We start from the raw sequence: 23,616 nt of genomic DNA, 5'->3' as shown, positions 1-23,616 counted from the left end.
GGAGAGGGCCTACCAACCCCCTCTCAGATTGGTGGCCATCACCGCTGACTACACGGGTAATGCCACTAACAGGCCCACTCGTCCTAATCAGTCTCCTGTTTCTAATGGCCTCCTGTTTTTTAAAATTTCTACAGAACCGCCTCCACGAGATGTCCAGAGTTACAGTGAACCAGCTTCTTCTCCACCCATACTCCCGGCTGCCCACGAGCCCTCCTGTCGCTGACCAGGCCTAGTACCCCTCTCCGCCCGTTGTCAGCAGGAAGCAGGAAGATTGACCCTGCCGCCCCTTTATAACCAAAAAGGCCGGAATGTGAGGTCAGCTGTGGGCATGGTCAAAGCGGCCAGGAGCCAAAAATACCCCTCTTGATATTTCCCTTCTTGGTAATACCCTTCCTCGCATGATAGAAACTGGGGCCCCTGGCGTTTCCCAGAAAAGGCAGCAGACCCAGGTGCGATACACAACTCTGGATACAGCCACTCGCACCCGATCTGCGCTGGGGGGGCCTGCTCATCTGCCACCTCACTCAGCCAACCCCCACCGCAAAAATCGCATATATGCCTCCCTCACTCTGCCCTGGGTGCGACTTCACCGGCCCCCACGTCTGTGGACGGTGAACCTTGCCGGGAGCGCAGAATAAAGCACTCACTTTGCTCAACCCGCCTGACTCTGTCTCTATCTCGTCGCAAGCCTTACAGTTACTAATAATGTATTGCTATTGGCTCATCCATTGTAACAAATGTCCTGCATGAATACAAAGTGTTAATAATAAGAAACAGTAGGGGCAGGGGGAGGGGTGAGAGGGCTGAGAGGTAGATGGGGGACTCTGTACTTTCTGCCCAATTCTCCTGTAAACCTAAGACTGCTCCAAAAAATCAGGTCTATCACAGGGAGGAAAAAAAGTTTTCCCCCCTTTCTTCTGCCCCCCCACCCCCACCCCAGGCAGTTGTCTGTCAGCAGCTCACGGCAGCTCTCAGCTGCGGGGAGAAAAACTTTAATTTTTCCTCCCACCTTTCTCAATCCTTCTGGATAGACAGATAATAAGATGAATGCGAGACAGATTAACAGGAGGAAAGAACCAGAGTTAATTACGTGTGTGCACAGCGGGGGTCCTTAAGAATGTGGGCAGTTGAGGCTTATGTGGCATCTTAAGTTAAGGAGAAAGCAGGGTTGTGCTTGGGGCTTCAGAGGGCAGGGAGGCAGTTCCCATGGAGACGGAAAAGCAAAAGTCTGGGAAATGCAGGTCTGCTGGGCCATCTAACAAGGGGCGCAGGCAGGACTGGGATCAGGGGCCATGCAGGGCTCCCTGTCTGTCACACTGCAGTTTATGTAAAAGTGGAGTCACCTATATGTCCTCTCCTACAGCACGTTCTCTGTCTGAATTCTTGGAGGCAGTTAGGGGGCAGGTCAAAGTTTGCTTCTGAGTCTTGGTTTCCTAAAAACAATCTCTTTAGGATAATCAATGTCCAAAAGGCGTATTTCGGGGTGGCCTACTCTGCCTCCCTCTCTATTCATGGAAAGGAAAATCTCTCTGTCATGTATTATTTGTATTGACTTGTTTTTCCAGTTTTATTCAAAGACACTTGTAACTGTCCTTCAAAACTTGGTAAAACTCCCTGCAGAGCGTAGGCTCCGGCTATTCTGGTGAGCTTGTGCCGGCTGCCTTGAGGGTAAATGCACCATTTCCCTGTGGCTTTAAATAGTGTCAGCCATGGCTCGGGGTCCACTGCTCTGGCCTCTGGCGCAGGACTTCCCACAGCCCACTCGAGCCCGAATCTCCAGGGGTGGGGCTGGGAGTCTTCCTTTCCAAGTTTCCCAGGTGTCACATTAGAGGCCCACCCTTCAAGTCGGAGGCACTGGGGTTTGAAGACCTTAAAATAAAGCTCTGCCATGAAAGTGGTCCCTTGAGGGGCTGAAGCAACAGCATTTGGCGAACTGGGAAATCAGATTCCAAACCTGGCCCCACTAATTACAAAATGGGTGGTCCTGACCAAGTCGCCACCTCTCCGAAAACCCCAGGGGAAGTCTTTGGCTGCCTGCCAGGTCCCCGGGCCTCAGCCAGCCCTGACTCTGCTCCTCCAGTCAGCAGGGCACTGGCAGCAACCGAGAGGCCACCAGCTAGTTAGTGCCAGTGTGTCCGGGACTTTCCACGCTCGGTTCTGAAAGCCCCGGGTCCTGGGCACACCAGGGCGGTTGGCCACCCTGCAAAAGAAAGACTCAAAAGACAGAAGGATGCTGAGTTCACAGTTCTTATTTCTTAAGACTTCAGGGACACAGGCCAGAGAAGGGAACGTGCCCTTGGTGGTAAATGCCCCGGCCCTCTGCAGACTGACAAGGGGACTCAGGAAAGGCTCGTCTCTGCAGCTGGGGTGCAGAACCCACCCTGCCTTCACCCCAGTGATGATTCCCACCCCCACCCCCCCAGCTGGGGGACCTGGAGGATGCAGAGACAGCTCTGTCACAGTGGAACAAATATCCTTGGGGAAGACTTAGAGACAGACAGGCGTGAGTCAAACCAGAGGCAGGAAATTTCATTTCCAGACCTCGTCCAAATTCTTCTTTCCTGACTCATTATGTTCAAAGTACATTTCATTTTGCAAACAAAGCAAAGAAGCCCCACCAGCCAGAGGCCCAGCTCCCGGGGCCTTGCATCTCTCTCTCTCTCCCCCTCCCCTGAAGTTCAGAGTTAAATTCGAGATGGCCGTGGTCCACACGGAGCCTGCAGGCTGGCCGATGTTGTTTAAGCAGGCTTTGTTGTTCTGCTCCTCAGAACTTACTTAGAGTATTTGCTTTTCATCTTGGAGATGCTTGTTCCCCAGTATGAGATATACCCTGTTTCCCCAAAAATAAGACCTAGCCAGTAATGCATCTTTTGGAGCAAAAATTAATATAAGACCTGCTCTAATAAGACCAGGTCTTATATTAATCTTTGCTCCAAAAGACACATTAGAGCTGGTGGTCTGGCCGGGTCTTATTTTGGGGGAAACAGGGTAATAAGTTAAGTCCGTGAAGAGGAGATTATTCTCTAACACAGTTTAATTTTTTTAATATTCCAAACAAAAGGGGTCTTTGTCCTTTTAAAACAGAACGATTTGCTATTTCCAGGTTTCTGGTGGAAGCTGAGCTATAATGTTTTGGACGTCCTTGGTGAGACCATGGATCCCTTAAAGCCCAGCTGGCCTTGAATACCCGCACCCCAAAATATAAAGTGTGCTGCAGTGGGAGGTGTGATGGGCAGCTTGCATGGGACGTGGTTCTACTGTGCCTGGAAGGCGTTTGTCTGTGAGTCGATCTGCCTGAGTTTCTCATTTGTTTGTCAGTGATTGTTCTGCTACAGGGGGCCAAGGACAGCAAGACTCACCTCTGAGGGGCCAGGGGCTCCCCCGCCTGCCCACACGTCAACCCAAAGGGACCTCTGAAAACCCCTTTTGACCCTGGCCCTCTGGGGGTGGCGCCAGGCACCATTAGTTCCCGTGGCTTCTTGGGCAGTACTGCATTCCACCTCCGTCCTTCCCTAGAGGCAGAGGCACATTCTGCTGTGAAAGCCTCACGCTGACCTGCCCTATTTCCAGCCTGGATGGCGTGGAATCCAAGCATTCCTGTGCCTTGTGGGGGCCTCACCCCAGGGCTTGCCATGCAGGGACCCCCAAAGGAGGCAAGATCCCCAGACCCCCACAGTGCCTACCCTTGCGAGGACCTTTGGAAACCTCGTGAGCCGGAGACGTCTCTGGCCACACTGCCCACTCCATGCAGGAAGGAGTCTCCTGCTGGGCCAGCCGGGCAGGCAGGGCTGGGCCCTCCCTTTCTTCCCAACGCCAGGGGCAAGGACATGTCTGGGCAGGAGGACAGAGGCCGCTCGCCCTCCTGTCCCCTTGCTGGGAGCTCAGCACCAGGCTGTGTGGCAGGGCCAGAGCAGACAGAGGGTACGTGTGTGCGTGCTGGGGGCGGTGATGAGGGCCAGATGGCCCGGCCTCCTGCTGTCTGCAAGCAGGGAAAATTGTCCTGCAATTGTATTTAATGACAGGTCATGTCTCTCCTGAAACTTGGCTTCCGCGTTAATTCAGCAGAGAGGAAGTGCTCCCCAGGCGCCTGTAAGTAGGGGATGAGCCGTGTGGGCTGTGACTGCCCGCACAAAGGAAATGAGGGCCTGGGCTGGTGGCCTGGCAGGCGGGCGCAGGCGCCACCCACTGCTCTGCCCCACCTCTTGTCCCAGTGAGGAAGCTTCAGCCACTGCCCTGGCCATTTCCAAAGGGCCCTCTGTTTCCACTGCTATGTGGACAGCATGTGTCTAGCCAAAGATTTGTCATGCCGCCTAGAAAACGTGGGTCCTTGTCTAGTCCTTTGCTCAGATGGGATGCTGGTGTGACCTGCCTGGAAGCTGAGAGGTGCCCTTCGTCATGTCACTCATGAGTCCCCTTCACACCAGGCAGAGCCCCCACCCCAAGCCCAAGTGCTGTGGTGTGAGGGCCAAGTGAGGCTCCCCCCGACTCCCACCACATCCCCGATTTCACCTTTAGACGTTCGAGCCTTTGTGTCTCGGGACACATAGACCCCAGAGAGCATGATCTGGGCAGAAGCTGACAAGCTGAGCCCTTGAGCTAGTGTTTGAAACTGTTCCTCAGAAGAGCGATGTCGCTTAAAGGAAGGAGGGGTTCCACAGGCCAGTCGGGAAACGCTGGGTTGGACGGACGAGGTTCAGTAGAGCCTGCTGTGGGCCAGGCACAGGGCCAGGTTCACCGCAGCGCTGGAGTGGGGGAGGGATAACATGCCTAACTATGCGCCTGACCAATCACAAGTGTCCTGGTGGCCCAAAGGAGCAGTGCAAGGTGCTCGGAGGGCTTCACAGAGACAGCGTGAACAGTCTGCAGGGGGCATTTACTAGGGAATGATACCCCAGCGGTGCTTAGGGGCACGTGCACGCAGGCTTCGAGCCCAGGCAGGAGGGCCCTTCGGTGGGCAGGTGTCTTGGAGGAGCTGAAGGCCAGCGTGCTGGAGCGTGGGGCCGGTCAGATTGGGAATGGGAGAGGGCAGTATGAGGGAGGCAAGGCCAGGGCTTATAGAGTCATGTTAGGTTTGCTTGGATTTTACCACAAGAGCAGTGGGAAGCTGTTGATGGGTTTTAAGCAGGCGTTGACATGACAGTTGTCTTTTTAAAGCTGCTCTGGGGGCTGGGCTGCCGGGGCCAAGAGCAGGTGTGGAGATTGAGTGAGAGGGTCCTAGGCCCAGGGTTGGGCAACAGCAGCTCGGACCAGAGAGCCATGGAGGAGGGTGGACGAGTTCAGAAACATTGAGGAGGCAGAAGTAACTTGTGTCGACCATGGGAACCAGGACCGTGAGCAGCTGGCAGGGCCATTAATGAGTCAGGGGACCCCAAAGGAAGACCAAGTGTGTGGGGAGTTGGGAGGGGGGAGAGGTCAGGTTTTTGCACGTTGAGTTTGAGGTGCTACTTCCAAGTAGCAGCCTTGAGCTCTAGGGGTGGGTCTAGGCCAGTGTGCTGGCGACTGCTAGCCGTCCGTGGGGTCCCCTCCTCCACCTAGTTACCTAGTCCTCCAAGTGTGAGGGGACACCTGGCTGCCAGATAGAGACTACACTTTCCAGCCTCCCTTGCAGCTAGGTGTTTCTGTGACCAGGTATGGGCCAAGAGGGTGTGAGCAGAAATGGCGGGCAACCTCTGGGTTAAGTCACTGAAGACATGTCACTCCCTCTGGTCCTCCTCCTCATCCTCCTTTCCAGGAGAGAGAGCCAAGTGGGAGTGTTTTCGTGGAAAGAAAGAGGTGGTGAGATGGAGACAGACTACAGGCAACTCTTGAGAGAAGTGTGGCACTGAAGGGGAGAAGAGATGGAGGGCAAAGTGAGTTAGAGAAGGATTTTTTCTGAGATGATCATGGTTTGTGCATGTTTCAAAGATGATAGTAGGAAAAGAGATAGAGAAGAAGGTGGGCAGGAGAAGAGGGGACCCTGGGCACTGGTGAAAGGAAAGGGTCGACCCGCATGAGAGAGGGCTACCACCTCTGTTTCATCAGGTTTGGTTATGGGCAATCCAGAAACTTGCTTCTGATGGCTTCTGTTTTCTAACTGAGGTAAAGGGGAGGTCATCTGCTGAGAAAGGTCAGGGACTTGAGAAAAATGAAGGTTTTGAAGAGTTGTCCTGGAGCAAAGCAGAGCCAGGTGACAAAAAAAAATAAAAAAATGTTTTCATTGGGAAAAAACAACAGCAGACATGCCAGGCAGTACATGGGCCTCGGTGAGTGTGCAGGTGTGCAACTTCTCCGGCAGTGCTGTCACTGGTACCAGCTCAGCTGAGGAAGAGCAGTGGGACCAGCGGGGTGAGGAAAGGTCCAGCGAGTAGGTCATTGCCGGAGTGATAAGCCAGAGTCCTGGGACTCTCGTGGAGAGAGGGAGGAGGGGACAGTGGGATGATGGAACAGGCAAGCAGAGGCGTCCACGGGATCCAGAGGGGCTGGTTAAAGCAAGGAATGGACATGCTGGGAACAACTGAGGAGGCCAGGGGGCTGCTGAGGCCATCTGTGTGGCACTGAAGGTGGAGCAAAATGTCAGAATGATCTGGAACCCAGAGACCTGCATGAGTGTGCAATGGCTGGGATGAGGAAGGGGAAGGCACAAAAGTGGCCAGAGAGTCTGGGTCTCAAAGTGAAGTGGGGCCTTTTTGTGTGTGGTAGAAAAATGCATGACATAAAGTTTTACCATTTTAGCCATTATTAAGTGCGCAGTTCAGTGGCACTAAGTACATTCACATTATTGTGCAACCGTCACCACCCTTCATCTCCAGATCTCGTTTCATCTTCCCAAACTGAAACTCTGTCCCCATTAAACACTAACTGTCCATTCTTGCATCTTCTAGGCCTTGGTAACCTCCCTTCCGCTTTCTGTCTCTCTGAATTTGACTCTAGGGACCTCATCTGAGTTCATTTCCCCGAGGAGCTGCATTTCCCTAATCACTAATGGTATCGAGCATCTTTTCATGTATTTACTGGTCATTTGTATCTTTCTTGGGGAAATGTCTGGCTATATCCGTTACCCATGATTCAGTATGCTGTTTGTTTTTATTATTGTGTTAGAGGTTCTACAAATATTCTGAATACAGTTCCCTTGTCAGATACATGATTTGCAAATATTTTCTGTCATCTGTGCGTTGTCTTTTTACTTTCTTTACAGTGTCCTTTAAAACACAAAAGTTTTTAATTTTGATGATGCCCAATTTATCTATTTTTCTTTGGCCACGTATACTTTTGGTGTCACATATAAGAAACCATTGCTTCATCCAAGATCATGAATATCTACTCCTCTGTTTTATTCTAAGAGTTTTATCATTTTAGCTCTTACATTTAGACCTTTGACCCATTTTTAGTTAATTTTTGTAGCTGGTGTGAGGTAAGGGTCCAACTTGATTCTCTGGCACGTGGATGTCTAGTTATTCGAATCCCATGTGTTGAAAAGACTATTCTTTCCCCCGTTGGATTATCTTGCACCCTTGCCTAAACTCCATAGCTCGTACGAGTATGTGTTTATTTCTGGATTCTCACTTCTGTTCCGTTGCTCTGTTGCCTGTCCTTGTGCCGGGAGCACTCAGCCTTGGTTACTTAGCTTTGTGATAAGTTTTGAAATTGGGAAGTATGACTCCTCTGACTTTGTTCTTTTTCAAGATTGTTTCAGCTGTTTTTGGTCCCTCCCATTTCCCTGTGAAACCGAACATCAGCTTTTCCATTTCTGCAAAAAGAGGCCAGCTGGGATTTTGACAGGAACTGTGTCGAATCTGTAGATTCATTTGCGGAGAACAGTATGAAGTCTTCCAATCCATGAACACAGGGTGTCGTTCCACTTATTTAAATCTTTAATTTCTTTCAATGATGTTTTGTAGGTTCCCATGTACACATCTTGCACTTAGTTAAAAAAATTATTCCTAAATATTTTATTCTTTTTATGCTCTTGTAAGTGGAATTATTTCCTGAATTTCATTCTCCAGTTGTTCATGACTAGCGTGTAGAGACAGTTGGTGTTCATGTGTCAGTCGTGTGTCCTGCAACTTGCTGAACTCTTTTATTAGCTCTAATAGTTGTCTTAAGGAATTTTTAGAATTTCTACGTACTAGATTACGTCATCTGCGAATAGAGATAGTTTTGCCTCTTCTTTTCCAATCTAAATGCCTCTTTTTCCCTTTCCTTGCCCAATCTCCCGTCCGAAACCCCGGTGCCGTGACAGGGACTAGAAGCGGTGGTGTGGACCTTCTCGTCCTGCCCCTGCACTTAGCGTGTCCCCAGGAAATGCAGTGACTCTCCGCCTCCTCCATATTGCATTGCCGCCAAAGCTAGCTTTTCCAGAAGATGAAGGGAAATGCTGAGAGAGGCAGAAAGCAATTGATCTCAGGTACAGGCTCATAGGGGAAACAGTGGTGAGTATGGGAGAATGTAATGAATACCGACCCAACTACATTATTAATAACACTGTTTCAGAACTAAAATTTATGACAACCCTGGTATATAAGTGGGGAGAGAAATAAATGAGGTCAAAGCTTTTCACAGCTCTTGCCTCGTCTAGGAAGAGAGCAGAAGCGGGAATATTACTCTGTGAGATGTCAGGTGCATGTTACAATGTCTGCGTACCTCTGAAGAAACACAGACGATGTTTAATAACCTAGTTAATGGGGGAGATGAAATAATAAAAATTGTTTACTCCCGAAGACAAGAAAGAGAAGCTAAAAGAGGCAAGACAGATAGCAAGCACTTAATAAGACAATTGATTTAAATGCCAACATATTAGTAATTACATGGAATGAGATAAATGCTCTAATTCAAAGGCAAATGTTGTTTGATGGAGTTTTAAACACTACAGTCCAAGAGCCTCTCCACTGTGCTGGGCGGTAGAGGGTTGATGTGCTGCCAACGGTCACTCAGGTCCCAAGGAGAAGGTTCTAGAAGCCCCAAGTGCCGAGGGGACGTGCAGAAGTTCCATGGCAGTTGGAGTCCCTCCAGGGAAGGGAGCCATTTTCTCCACTGGTCTAGGGAAGAGCTGCTGTTGGTTCGCGCTGCCCGTGACTGCAGCAGCCATTTACGTCAGCTGGTGAGCAGCCCTTAGCTGAGGGGACTCCAGGGGACAGAGGTGGACCCAGGTCCTGGCAGACAGGAGACCCATCGCCCACCCGGAAGTTGCTCTGCTCCCACTCAGAGCCAGTCAGGGGCCTGGGCCTGGAGTGCAGGCTGCCCCGGCTGGCCCGGCCCCCTTCCTGGACCCCCCGCCTTCCTGTGTTCTCCCCCAGCTGCTTCACACTGTTCTCCATCCTGCCTCAGTCGACTGTCCGACTGTCTTCTCCTGGGAGCCCCCAACCTTGGCTTCTCCTGTTAGTCCCGAGGGCCCAGCGTAGGGCCACCTCCCCGAGATGCTGTCCCTGCGCTTGCTCTCCTCCAGAAGCATCATGTGGGACACACTGTTAACTGGACCTCCTGGCCTTCACCCCAAAACATGGCGAGATGGGCGTTTGACATAAGACTGGCTGCCTGGGAGAGACTTGGGGTCAGCGGGTCCTCTCAAACCACACGGTGTGGTTCAGGAGGGAGCCCACCCCTAGAAAAAAGTTGGTTTCGTAAAAGCCCAAATCTACAAAATCAGTAAACCGGAAGATGCTCCCTTAAATGCCAGTAGCATTACCAGCTTGGTGAGACTTACATACAGTGAGTAACTTCAGGCACGAGCTTCCCGGCGTCCCTATTCCCATGCCTGTAAAAGGAGCCAGTGATGCCTGTTATCAGAGGACCCACGGGGGTAATTTAGCAACAGGCACGGAGCCCTGGTGGGGCAGAAAGCAGTAGGTGCTCTGTGAATGTCATCGTTGCTCCTGCCATGTGCCGAGGTGCCTGGTGGGTCCCCTTCCCCTGCACAGATGTGTCTGCATGAGACAGGTGTTGCTCACTGGCCACCAAGCTCTCGTGTATATTTTCCCCAAGTTCTCTCATAGGGAGAATAACACGATAGGCTGCTATTCTGCGTTACACAGTTGTTTTGTCATAACATAGTGGCCAGGATGAAATGCGGCCTCTCTCACAGTGTGTCTTTTTGAGACCTGCAGACTGTGACTATCTCCACAGCAGTAGCTTTGATCAAAAGCTGGAATCTGCAAGTGCTTCTGGCATCATCTGTTGACACAGACACCTCAGAGCAGTGCAGTTGCCAGGTCTGGAGCAGAAGCAAACTCCTAGGAATTTGGGCTGGAGGAGTGACAGCGCCTGGTCCCCAGAGGAGCTGAGCAGCCCCAGGTTCCCCCAGAAACCTAGGCACTGCACGCTGCCTAGGCTCTGACGGAAGCCAGCATAAGACTTAACTTTCCATCCAACCCAGCAAGGGCCGGTCCGACCCTACAGAACCCACCACACTCACGTCCCCGATGCCGGCCCTCTTGAAAGAGCCTGGCTTTATTGGGAATTTTGATGTTTTATTCATGAATGTGTGCTCATTTTTCTTGTTAAAATAGTCAAATATCATTTATCTTGATTCCTAACATTTGGGGCATCTCTTTACATTTTGTGCCCACAGGGAGTGCCTCACTCACCTCACCCTAGTCTTGGCCCTTTGAGACTTCAGGGAGTTCTTTAAGGGGATCCCCCCTCCCCAACTCTCCAGTTAACCCTGGAAAAGCCATGTGGGGCTCTCCCAGAGAAGACATGAACAGGTTCTGAGAGGTCTCGGGGAGTCTGCTGTGGGATCCCTTTATGGGCACACAGTGGGGGGTGGAAGGGAGAGGCTGAAGAGCAGGGCAAAAGTTGGGGTACACTATGGCTGGGTTAGGACAGGGAGAGTGTGAGGAAATTCATACCCTGCACACCAGGTCCACCGCTTCTCTTGCTGCACTTCCCACATATTCTAGAGGTGCAATCTGTTTTGTTTCGCACTTTCCTGGGAACATTCAACCTGACCTTCTCACATCACTTTGCCTTTCCCACGCCATCACCTTCAGACGATCTTGCTATGATCGTTTTCTTTTCCCTGTTTCCCCAGCACTCGTCTCTACCTTCCCACGTCTCTACCTTACCGTGTTTCCTCGAAAATAAGACCTAGCCGGAACATCAGCTCTAATACGTCTGTTGGAGCAAAAATTAATATAAGACCCAGTCTTATTTTACTATAAGACAAGGTATAATATAATAATATAATATAATATAATATAATATAATATAATATAATATAATATAATATCGGGTCTTACATTAATTTTTGCTCCAAAAGATGCATTAGAGCTGATGATCCAGCTAGGTCTTATTTTCAGGGAAACATGGTAGCTCTGTGGTCACAACTGACACAAGGACACACCACGGCTGGGCGACCTTGTTCCACCCAACAGCCCACAGTGGGGCAGGGGCAGCTGTCCAGACGTGACCTCCTGTCCCTCCCCCACCCCCAGCCCATCCACAGCTGAAAACATTCACCCTTTTCATTCTTGCTGGGCTAGAACAGGGACCTCAAATGGTCCCCTCACTGTGCATCTGTGTCTCTTTGCACTTAACAGAGGACAGCGGTGCAAGAAGACGTCAAGATGACCATTCCATCGGACGTCAGATTAGAGTACTTGGAGGGAGTCGCTGCCATCATGCTGAAGTTCAAGCCAGACAAGTGGGGCAAAATGGTGGGCGCGGAGGAGAACCTGGCCTTGTTCACGGAATTCTTCGAGAAGCCGGACATCTTGGTTCTGGTGCTGACGCTCAGCCCCGCCGGCACGATCGTACCCTGCCTGGGCTTCCCGGCGTCCCTCAAGTCCAAAGGGGTTTACTTCGTCAAGAAGAAACCTGAGAACATCAGCAAGACCAACTACAAGGACAGTCTGATCTATGGGGACATCAGCTCCACGCCTGTGGAACAGCTGATAGCGACTGTGGAGGAGGTGGGTGCATCCCAGCGAGCTGCACAGAGCGGGGGCCCAGAGCCCCGAAGCTCTGCTCCTTGTACTTGCAGTGACTGGCACCCCACACTCAAAGGGCGGCCCATGGGCCACCAGCCTCAGCGTGGCCGGGGAGCCATTAGCGAGGCAGGTCAGGCCCCGCCCACCGGGAGGCTCTGACAGACCCGCCTCCAGCAGGTGCCCCTGGAGGCTGAGAAGCTGGCCTCCCTCGCTGTGTCTGGGTCCCTTTAGGAGCTCTGGACCAAGCTGGGCACAGTCCCTTCTCGCAGCTGCAGCAGGTGTAGGCCCTTTGAGGGCCAGTAGATGGGCTCCCCCAATTCTGAGACTTTGTGTAAAGGAAGGGGGAAGCAGGGTGCTGTTGTATGTGTCTGTCCATTGTCCTGCCTCACCCCATGTCACCCTCGCAGGTACGGCAGGTGCAGCCCACCCTGGGCATCAGTGCGAGTGATTTAGCCTTCTAGTCATTGCTCCCCTCGTCTGTGAAATGGGGGCTCACACCCCTGCCTTGTGAGAACTCAGGGCACAGGGGCTGCTCAGCAGGGCCAGGCCAGCCTCCTGTCGCATCTGAATGAGGGGCCTGGCAGGCCCAAAGCTGCAGCCTGGGCACCATAACGAAGCGCCAGTCCTGGAGGCTGGGACTCCAAGACCAAGGTGTCAGCAGGGCTGTCCCTTCTGAGGCCGCGCTCTTTGGCTTGCGGATGGCCGTGACCCCGTGTCCTCACATGGTCGTCCCTCTGTGCGTGGTTGTGTCCTGATCTCCTCACAAGGACACCAGTTAGACTGGGCCAGGGCCACCCTAGTGACCTCATTTTAATTAATTCACCTCTTTAAACACCCTCTCTCCAAACAGTCACACCCTGAGGTGCCGGGGGTTAGGACTTCATCACCTGAATTTGGGGGGCCACACCCCATCACAGCACTCCCAGGCAGCATAGAATGTTTGCTTTCAGCAGGGAGTGTGCTGTTATGGCAAGAGCTGGGTCTCCCTTCATGGAGACGGCTTTGCCTCTACAAGACACGGGAGCTGGGCTGTCATCCTGGGTCTAAGCACCTTGACCGGCCCCACCTCCTGGCACGGAAGGACTCAGTTTTTCCAGATCCTGGGCACTGAAGGCCACCCATTCCTCTGGGGTGACACAGAGTTGGAGAAGGCACGGGCCGAATTACATAGTCATTTCCTTTCAGGTCCTCTACTCTCTGTTAAACCAAAGTGAAAACCTGAGTGGATGGCCCCGGGTGGTCTCAGAAGACATAGTCAAACAAGTCCACAAGCTGAAGAACGAAATGTTTGTGATGGGGGGCAAGATCAAAGGGAAGACTCTGCTGCCCATCCCTGAGCACCTGGGCAGTCTGGACGGCACGCTGGAGTCCATGGAGAGGTGGGTGGCCCCACCAGGGACTGGCGGGTGGAGGAGGAGCTGGTCTATGACCACCAACGATAAACGGTCTCACGGCACACGGGTTTTGAAGCTGATGAAACACCTGCGGGCAAAACAGCGCTGATTGGCGGCTCTGACTCTGAGGTCAAAGGCTCAAGGGCAGGACAGGCTGGGGCACTGGAGGCCCTCCCCCATCACGCATGTGTCCCAGTCCAGGCATCACATGGCATGCACAGGATGTCACATTGTCACACATGTCACACAGCCAGGAAAGGGGATACCCAGCTTTAGGATGTGGCTATACGCAGGGGCACTGAAGGGCGTGGAAGGGATTTTCAGCAAGTGGAGACTGAGTCTGAATAGGGCCTCTAGCATCCCAGGGACCCCAGGAAGCACCAGGACTCGGAGCTGCCCCTGGTGCGTGAGGCTCTTGGAGCTACACAGGGTGATGAATTGTCCCATTTACTCACATCAGAGGGTGACCACTTCAGGGGTCCCTCGTACAGGCAGGTCCTCTATGGGTCGTCCACTGAGCCCCCAGCATATGCCCCGTGTGACCCCAGTAAGCACTGCCGAGGGGAGCCACCTTGAGCGTTTTATTCCAGCGTTTTGTTTGTGTGGGTCTGACATCTCTGGCAACACCCATCGTTTGCTCAGGCTCTCTCCTCGCCGTGAGCCTTGGGGACATGAGCCAAGATGCAGGGCCTGTGGGCTGAAGGCCGCTGGGGAAGGGACAAGCCCCGCCCGGAAGGGGCAGAGCTGGTGGAACCCCCGCCCTATCTTGCAGGATCCCCTCTTCCCTGGACAGCTCGCTGCTGCACGCCATCGAAACCATCATCATCGACTGGTCGCACCAGATCAGGGACGTGCTGAGCAAAGACTCGGCCCAGGACCTGCTGGACGGGCTGCACCCCCTGCCCCGAGTCGAGTTTGAGTTCTGGGACGCCCGGCTGATGAACCTCAAGTGTATCCATGACCAGGTGACACATCTTGTCCACCCAGCAGCCCCAAAGGAACCCAGGTCACCTGCGGTACTGCTCCCGCCGGCCGCAGGCTCTGGCCGCCTTTGCTCAGGTTGTCAGCTTTCTGTTGAAAGGTTGATCTTCTCTCCTCAGCTCAACAGGCCCAAGGTGAACAAAATAGTTGAGATTCTGGAAAAAGCCAAAAGCTGCTACTGGCCAGCCCTGCAAAACGTGTATACGAGCGTCACTGAAGGTGAGCCAGGGACCTGCCTGGAGCCCTGAGGAAGCTGCCGGTGCCTTCCAGGAGGGGCAGGGGCACCGTTGTCAACCCCAGGGGGAGTCTCCGTTCCCATGAGCAGCTTCCTCGGCCGCCACCTTGTTTCTTGAAGGAGCAGGTCTCCATAACACACAGACCTGCATAGGCCTCATTTCTGACCAGTGAAGGGGCCGGGGGAGGGGGGGCTGCTGGCTCACGTGTGCGCTTGTCCTTGACCTTGACCTTGGCCCATGCAGGGCTGCAGGAAGCCAACGACATCGTGCTGTACCTGATGCCGTTGCGTGTCTTGCTGGAGGAGATGGAGCAGGCCAACTTCACAGTGGTAAGTCGGCAAGAGAAGGGCCACAGTGCAGGGGGGCGGGCTGCGGGGCTGCGACCAGCTGTGTGGGCCCGGGAGTGCCTGTCCCTCTGTTTTGGGGTCCCCTCCTGGGGCCGCGGGGCGGGGAGAGCTGAGATGCCCGGCCGTCTCTCCGCAGCTGCCAGCCTTCATCGCCAAGGTGCTGCACACGCTCTGCTTCATCTGGGCCACCTCCGAGCACTACAACACCCCCTCCAGGATCATCGTCATCCTGCAGGAGTTCTGCAACCAGATCATTGACATGGTAGCGTCCCCCTGGCCCGTGGCCGCCACCCCTCCTCCAGTTTGGGTCCTCTGGCCCCTTGTCCCCCTGCCACGGCCCGTCTCTGGTCCTCAAGCAGAGACGTTGGCACTGGGCTTTTCAGGCCCTGGACTAGGGTTGGGTCTTCCTGGTGGCCACCCAGAGTTCTCCCAGGACCTCAGCAGTGCCAGCCCAACCTTCCCCATGTTGGAGGGAGGAGAGAAGGAAGGGGGCTCTGCCCCGCGAGTCCCAGCACCCCAAGACGCAGCGGGAGTGTGTGTGTTTATGTGCGGGCTCCTCTGGCCCCGCACCGAGCCTCTGCCTGTCTCCCTCCGCACACAGTCCTTTTCCTCCTTCCTTTTTGTGAGCACGCATTAGCCAGCCTGGGCTGCCTGTGAGCGCTGAGACCTGTGTGAGCGCTGAGACCTGGAAGGCACTGTGGCCAGGGACCCCGAAGCCAGTGGCAGGACCGTGTTTCTTATCTGTGACCAAGATCCGTTTGGGGGCAGCCTTAGCATGCGATGAGTGCTGGGTGAGGGGAGCAGCTCGGTCTCCTGAAAAGCACCCAGCAGTTGGCAGACAGGTTGGGACAGGAACCTGAGGGACAGTCCAGGTGTCATGAGAAGCAGGTGCTGGGGCCCCGTGGTGGATGGCTTCTAACCGCCTGCAGACAGTGTCCCTGGATGTCAATCTACGTGGCACGTCAGAACTTTGGAATGTCTTCTGTTTTGCCCAGACACGGACTTACCTGAGTCCAGAAGAGGTGCTGAAAGGCTTGCAGGGCGAAACCGAGGAGGTCCTGAATGGCATCTCTCTGTCTGTGAACGTTTTGAAGGAGCTATACCGGACCTACGACTTCTGCTGCGCAAACATGAAGCTTTTCTTCAAGGTACAGCTTCCTGTGTAGGCCAGTCAGGGCGGAAGCGAGGTCGCTATGAGGTCAGCCCAACGCTGGAACACATGGAAGCACGTGAGGCAGACGCGCCTTTCCTTTCTCTCTCTCTGTCCCCTAGGAAGACAAAGAGGTGGTGCCTTGGGAATTCCCTTCTTCTTTTGCGTTTTCCAGAATGAATTCTTTCTTTCATCGCATCCAGACCATTGAGGTAAAGGTGAAGTTTGGTGCACTTTCGGCTGTACTTCACCGGCTGCCCTTACCTGAGAATCGCTGCTCTTCTTTCCTCATCACCCCACCCCGCATCCATGTCATGGGGAAAGTGAACCATTGGGACAGGCTCCCCAGGGCCCAGAGCTTTTAACCAAGAACAGAAGTGACCCATTTGGGTGGCTTCTCCCCTTTTGTCATGCCTAATGATACATAAAGTGACCATGGTCAGGAAGCCTGGAGGCCATAGGGAAAGTTCGTGGGATAAGTTGGCACAAAGGGAGACATGAGAGGGACCTTGCAGAGAGCATTGTTTGGGATGCAGGGAGTGACACATAGCAAATTAAAATTTAACAATGGTTCAAGATGGTTTCCTCCGGGAGGAAATGTAAGATGTGTGTAGAGCAAGAAAGCTTTGCTTTGTTTAGTAATCTTCTGGGGTTTTTTGATTTGTTTTGTTTTTTAACTTTGTGCACATACGATTCACACTATTAAATGGTAGGGAAAATAGTCCTGGAACCACTACACGTTGATTTTACGGTGGAAGCCAGTAGCAGTAGCTTTGGGAAGGCCTGTCCAGTCTCATCTACAGCCGCTGGGAGGCTGGGGCGAGGCCCAGTTAGACTCCAAGATTTCCACCACAGAGCGTCCTTCGTGCCTAAAGGAACGTGAGGTCCCAGTCAAGCAGCTGTTGGTTCCTGTTACAGATTCCAAATCAGGATGAGGTTTCTGGGAGAGAGGGGCCTCTGGGGGATGGGAGAAATGGCCTTGCTGTCATCCCCCCTCACTACCCCGCCATGTGGGCCGTTTCAGCCATGCCTTCTCCTCACGTGGAAGAGCCCGAGAGCCCAGGTCGTGGCCACGCTATTGCTCTCTCTGGGTTTGGCTGTGACTCAATGCACCTTGCACACTTGGGGGGAAGTGGTGTCCACCTCGGTGCCGGCCCAGGGGACTGACAAGCACCTTCCGTCTAGTCAGCTCTGGGCACCATGCCAGACCCGCTGTGATCCTCAAGGAGCCTTTGGGCTCCCGATCAGAAAACAAGAGCTACACACGGAAGCATTAGCTAATGATATGATGAGACTGAATGGGATTACGTGTCAAAACGAAGAGCACAGGCAGCAGATGGGGGTTCTGGGAAGGAAAACAGCTCTCAGTGCGCAGCCAGTTGGGAGAGGCTGCAGGGGAGGGGTCAGCTGCAGCTCAGAGGGGGTAGAACTTACATGCATGTCGTTATCGGGCATCTTCTCAGGTCCCTCCAGGGACGGGCTTCGAGGGTGGGGTGGTCTTCCCAGGAAGCAGAGCACTTGAGGCCTAGCAAGAGCATCAGAAACCCCACGGGCCTTTCCAGGGCTTCCCTCCCCCACCGAGGACACAGGGCCCCAACACAATACGCTGTGTTGAGGGGCGTGTTTCGGCCCCACTGGGTCAGGACAAGAGCCCAACCTCGTCTCCCCCTTGCTTGGACATGCTCCACGGAACCCTTCCTTCCGTGCTCTCTCCCTGTGTTCCAGAAATGACGTTAGAGAACATTAGCATGAATACACAGAGCCCCTGCCCCCAGGCTGTCGTGTGGCCCTGGGGTACCGCACTGCTGGCCTCAGAACCCATTAGTGGCTGAACCGTTGAGTTTGTGCAGAGTTGCTGACTGGCCGCGCTGGGCTTCCCCTCCACCAGGACCTCTATAAAACCGCTATCGAGTTCCTGAAGCTGGAGAAGATCGAGCTCGGGGGAGTGAGAGGGAACATCCTGGCAAACCTCGTCACTCAGATTTACGACGAGGTCTTTGAGCTGGTGAGGGTGTTTGCCGACTGCAAATACGACCCCTTGGACCCGGAAGATTCGGTAAGTCGGTGCCTTGGCTGGAGCAACGACAGACGCCCCAGGAGTGGGAGGCACATGGAGGGGGGGGGGTGGCGGAGAGTCCCAACACTTTTTTAAAGACATCACGAAAACTCTGCCCACGGAGCAGTCCCCAGACGGTGCATGAGCTTAGCTGGGATGTCACCCACAGCCTGCCAGCAGGCTCGGGGGCATTGGGGCGGGCACCACCCCTGCTTTGCGTGCCGATGAAGAGGTTGATGTTTTAATCTGCTTTTAGAGTTTTGATGACGATTACGCTGATTTTGAGACCAAAGTTCAAGATCTGGATAGGAGACTGGCCACGATGTTCTGCCTAGGGTTCGACGACTACAATTCAATCGAGTCGTGCGCAAAGGTACATGGGGGTGGGGACTCTGCGCCGAGTGGTAGCACCCGCCGGATGCCGAGGACGACCTTAGAGACAATCTAATGAGACGTCTTCATTTGAAGATGGCCAGCGGGGCCCAGGAGGGTAGGGGCCTGTGCCCACGTCTCTCAGCGAGTTGCCCGTGGGCACCTCATATAGCTTCTGGCGGCTTTTACTGCCGCGTTTTCGAGTAAGAGGCGTGAGTCCATGGTGACAGTTACTTTGCTGACTCTTGGCGTTCTCACTACCTGCAGTTGTCCGTTTATCCTCATTCGATTCGATTCCCCCTCCACTTAAAAGAAACAAATGTTAGAGGGAGGCAAATTTGCTTTAAAAACAAAACACGTCCATGTTTTGACCTGCTGAGCCGAATTTGCATGCTTCAACGTGTGAGGCTCAAGAAGCAAACACAGAATCGTACAGAGAGCCGTGTCTGTGTGGTGGGGTGATGGCTAATACTTGTCAGTCTTGTGTCCTTTTCAGCAGTTTCCAAGATGCGTGCATTAAGTGTGTGGTACTTTTACAACTAGAAAAAAGAAATGATGCTATGAAAACAGCATTAAAAAAGAGATCATAGAAAAGCACTAAAACCCTTAGAGAATGTCAACTCAAAAGAGAAATATACATGGCGGATACACGTGTTTTAAGTTTGGCTTCACAAATAATCGAAAAGGTGCAAGTTAAAACAGCAAGGTGTCGCTGTCACCACCCAGGTCGGTTAGAATTGTGAGGAGCTAGACACTGTCGTCCCCGACTGCTGATTGGATCCCTTAGCCAAGACATGGAGGCATGCATGGGCCTTCCCAGTCCCTTCAGTGCCCACACGCCAATTCTCTGTCTTACAGCCTGAGCGAGTCCAACGCTGAGCACATCCTCTCTATGGGCAAACCTCTTTACTTGGGGCTATTAGCTCACCCCAGTATTCCGAGCACTGTCTGGTTTTGAAACCAAAAGTCCAGCATTTCAGAGACCCCTTCAGCCCCGGGCAAACCAGGACCCTCCCCGAGCAGTCAGGTGGTGCTCAGAAAGTGTGAATGGGAAGACTGTGCATTGGTCGAATACCTCATGGCATCAGCCTCTGTGTGTTTTCTGCTGCTGCCGTAACGAATCACCACAAGGGAAACCAGCTAATTTAAATTATAAACTCAGAAAACGTAACGAACAAAGTAAATTTGCGCACCCCCAACTCAAAACCGCAGCTCTCAGAGTTAAGTCTCCAGGATGATGATTGGACTTTCCAGGGTTTGGCCGGCGTCACCGACTCATCAGAGAACTCAGAACACAGGCTCTTACAGCCGCTGAGCAGAGGCACAGACCCATGGCTTGGGCCCCAAAGACCCCTGGTGGGTTCCTTCTGGCTCACGCAGTACTTTTGAGATACAGTTCACATACCGTGCAAGTCACCCATTTAAAGCATACAGTTAAATGGTTTTTTGTATATTTAGAGTCGTGCAACTATCCTCAGAACAATCAACCTGAACATTCTCATCGCCCCCAGCCATTCCCCATTTCCCCCCAACCTCCCCCACCTTAGGCGGTCACGAATCTACTCTTTCTAGATTAGCCGGTTCTCCCGTGGCACTCTTCTAAAATTTTGAATTAATCACCAACATATACAAACTGAGAAAGTGCATGTAGAAGTCCAGAGTTTCACCCTCGGAAAAGTAGACATGGCCACACTGGGCACACAATCCCTCGTGAGAATCCGTGGCCCAGGGGAGCAGCTGCTGCTTCCTGCAGACAGAGCATGAGTGGCCCAGTCTGCCCCAGTCGCCACGTCTCTGTATGGTCCTAGCCCAGCCAAATGATTGAGAGGGGGATCTCTGCAGGATGTAGTGTGTGTGGCCGCAGTTTCCTGGAGAGCGGGTAGTGAGTGTTGACCTGCGTCGGTGTACGGATATGCTGGGTAGCTGTTTTATTTCTGCCTGGTTTTATGCATGTCTGCCAACTGGACTCGGCAGGTCAGAGCCGTCTCTTCCCTGCGCTTTGCGAGCCTCTGGGTTGCTGTGGGTAGTGCAATGCCCAGAGATGCCCAGTAATTATTACAGGATCCTAGGGCCCAAGCACTTTGCTAAGCACTATATTATCTCATTTAATTCTCACAACAACCCAGGCTCTTTGCTAAAACCATCACTTACCTTATCTATCCCATTTTACCAGCTTAGACCGGTCAAGAAACATGCCCAAGGTCACACAGCTAGCCAGCAAGTAGAGGCACCAGGACCCCAAACCAGCCTAGAGCTTGACTGCTTCCTGGGTCCCTGTTCCAAACCACTCGGCCAGACAGACTCCCATGGCCATGGCAAGGAAGGCAGTCAAGTTGACTTGGGCAGCCCAGGGCGGTGGCCATCTTTCCAGGGGATGTCAGGCTGGGCTTTCTGGGGCTGAGCTGGGGACCCAGGAAGCCTGCCACCCCTAAGCACAGAGATCTCTCCAATGTAAATGCCAGGATGTTTGTCTTTCCTTTTTTTTTTTTTTTTTTTTTTTGCCTTCTGGACATTTTTTTAAAAGATGTAAATGCCTGGGAATTTGAAGCTCCGCAAATGTAATGATCTATTAAGTCCTGGATTGAATTGGTGCTCAGGCAAATATCAATGCATGCAAATTAATACAGCAGTGCCTCCATGCTGTTCCCTTCCCTGGATCCCACCCCTCCACCCCCCACCCCAGCAGCCTTCTCCTTTCCCCGTCCTTTCGTCTCCATCTCTGAGGCTGATCTGCTCAGTTTTCCTTCTTAGCCCTCAGCCCTCCCTGCTGTCCATCTCTCTGTTCATTGTCTTCCCAACCAGAGTATCAGCTCCCAGAGGGCATGCGCTTAATTGGGTTCACTCAGAACCACGTCCAGCACACAGTAGGTGCTTCTGAGCTCTTGCTTGGAGGGGCCTGGCTCCAGCTGAGGGGGCTGCATTCCTGGAGTCCTGGGAAGCAGTTCCACACCAGGGCAGAACCTAGGCGCCAATCCCCGAGGATGTTAGCCCAAAGCCCCAATGGCTGCCCAGTGCAGGAGGGTCCACGCAGAGGTTTCCAGCCAGTCCTTTAATATGGAAATGCCAGGTCCTCCTCTGTGAGGTCCCCAAAGCTCAAGATGATGCTGGAGCTAACCAACTGGCGTGCCAACAGTGAGCCCCTCTCACCTCCTGTAGGTAGCACACATGTGGGTGAGGGCCCCCACCTCCCGCTGACAGGATGGACTTTGTGTTGTTTTCCAAGAAGTGGGAAGGAGCTGGGCTGTTGAATAAAATGGAGGTCTGTCCCCTTTGTGATCCAGAGTACTAGGTCCCCACTCTGAGGGGACGAGGGGGTCCAGGAGGAAACTCATTCGGGAGCCTGTGGGATTGACGGCCCCACATGAGCTCAAATTTACAAACACCCCGGTTGTACGCCGGACCCTCCCATCATGGCCCAAATCTGATGGCTTCAGTACCCCAAAAGGAAAGTCACTTTCTAAAAGTTAAGTTTATGTTCGTGCTAGATTATAAAGGAAAGAATGAAAAGGAAACTAAGTTAGAAATCAGCTCTTGTAATCCACTTCCATCTGCTCATCTTTCTCTACCTGGGGTTGTTGGACAATCCCATGCTCTAATTAGAATGGGCCCCTGGGGTTCCCTCCGCTCTCCCCTCATGTCCCCTCCTTTCCCTGCCTGTCCCCAAGCTGCTGCAATGCTATTTTTCACTGTCAGTAATTCACACACAGCCAGGAAAGTTCTAGAGCAATTTTCCACATGATCTCCTCCTGGCAGAAAATAAAATTAGCTTCCTTCCCAGACACCAGAAGCCAAAAAAAAAAAAAAATGTAAATATGAAAAGAAGAGAAAGGGAATGAGGAGGTAGAAAAAGCCAGGAGGTTCATAAACCAGCAAGAGGAACATTTTTTTCACAACTGTCACCTGTCAGTTGGTTTTTTTTTTAATGACACTGGTGACCTAATATGTTGTTAGCTTCCTTGTGGGTAGGTAGGGGAGGAGGGGAACCGTCTAGAATGTCAGAGGTTGTTTGTCGCAGGAGTCAGTGGTTGCTCCATCAGGCTCTGTGGGGCCTGAATCTCTCTCCTTTCTCTCCAACCATCTTTCACTCTTTCCCCCAAAAGTCCAGTTGTAGGGACAGTGGTCACATTTTTCAACCCAAAAAGCGGGGCCAAATCTGAGACCAAGAGCTGCGGCCACGTGTCCCGGAGAAAGTGTGACGGTGTGCTCTGAGTAGTGAGGAGTCCCTGTTTGCCCGTGGAGCAGTCCTCTGCCTGGGTGCCCCAGCCCGCAGGCTCTCATCTGCTGGCCAGTGGAGCAGCCCTGGCTGACAGAGTGGTCGAGAGGGAGCCTCAGGTGTCTCTCCTTGCCCTGCCCTGCAATGTCAGGCTCTGGACCTTCCCTCCAGCGGCCCATCCCACACGCCTTCTCCCCCGCCAGGTCCAGTAGGGCCCCTGCCTCAGCCCCAGGCCCAGCCCAGGGCTTGCATGGCCCTAGGCCTCCCTGCTCCCTGGCCACCCACCCCTCCCTGTGCAATGATCTTTTATGTAACCCTCCTCTATACCCCGTGTGAGCCACCATCCGATCCCAGATGAGGTCTCTTACTCTCTCCCACTAAGCTTTTTCTTTCGTAGACAGTTCCCAGGGTTTATCCTACGCAGACTGGGAGGGTGATGTGCTGACGACTTGCACAGGTGCTTGGGCCTGGTCACTGCTCTCAGAATTGCCGTGACACCCGCCTGGAGCAATTCAGGCCATGGCCCTCCAGCTACCAGACCAGCAGGCCCAGCCTTTCCTCTCACAGAAATGACACATTAAAAGGACCCAGGCTGTCCCTGGTCCTTGGGGACATAGGTAACCTGGGCGTGAGCTGCGCCCCCAGCGTCATGACCCACACGAAATTTCCAGGGTGCTCCTGTAATTTCCTCAGGTCCTCCAGGGCAAGTCCTCCCGGTCAGTGGTTCCCAATCTCCGCCCCTGTGCCTGGGATCGGGGCCGTCCCCATCTCCATCTCCATCCTGGTCAGCCCAGGACTGAAATGCGCCCCCTCCCCCCACCCCCCGGCTGGCGAAAGATGTGCCTGGGCCCCTGGTGCCATGGATGTGACCTCATCTGGAAACGCGGTCTTTGCAGATGTGATCAAGATGAAAGCAAGATGAGGTCCTCCTGCGGGGGTGTGGGCGCTCGATTTCATATGTTTG

The 23,616-nt window shown here is 53.2% G+C and overlaps 1 protein-coding gene across 1 annotated transcript in view; it reads left to right on the top strand.

Moving 5' to 3' along the window:
• The first annotated feature begins 11,505 nt into the window (after positions 1 to 11,505).
• The window catches only part of DNAH17 (dynein axonemal heavy chain 17), a 99,778-nt gene continuing 87,667 nt past the window's right edge, over positions 11,506 to 23,616 (top strand). Inside the window, exons 1-10 of the mRNA XM_088802429.1 lie at positions 11,506 to 11,885; positions 13,089 to 13,282; positions 14,070 to 14,262; positions 14,398 to 14,497; positions 14,758 to 14,843; positions 14,998 to 15,123; positions 15,857 to 16,009; positions 16,134 to 16,223; positions 17,900 to 18,067; positions 18,324 to 18,440. Of these exons, the coding sequence (XP_088658555.1) occupies positions 11,541 to 11,885; positions 13,089 to 13,282; positions 14,070 to 14,262; positions 14,398 to 14,497; positions 14,758 to 14,843; positions 14,998 to 15,123; positions 15,857 to 16,009; positions 16,134 to 16,223; positions 17,900 to 18,067; positions 18,324 to 18,440 (1,572 nt within the window). The 5' untranslated portion in view covers positions 11,506 to 11,540. The remainder of the gene's footprint in view (positions 11,886 to 13,088; positions 13,283 to 14,069; positions 14,263 to 14,397; positions 14,498 to 14,757; positions 14,844 to 14,997; positions 15,124 to 15,856; positions 16,010 to 16,133; positions 16,224 to 17,899; positions 18,068 to 18,323; positions 18,441 to 23,616) is intronic.

Source organism: Rhinolophus sinicus, chromosome 12 (genome assembly GCF_057876585.1).
Source record: "Rhinolophus sinicus isolate RSI-liver-muscle chromosome 12, RSI-T2T, whole genome shotgun sequence".
NCBI classification, from domain to species: domain Eukaryota; kingdom Metazoa; phylum Chordata; class Mammalia; order Chiroptera; family Rhinolophidae; genus Rhinolophus; species Rhinolophus sinicus.
Note: the sequence above shows the minus strand (reverse complement) of the source record. Positions and strands in the feature narration are given on the sequence as shown.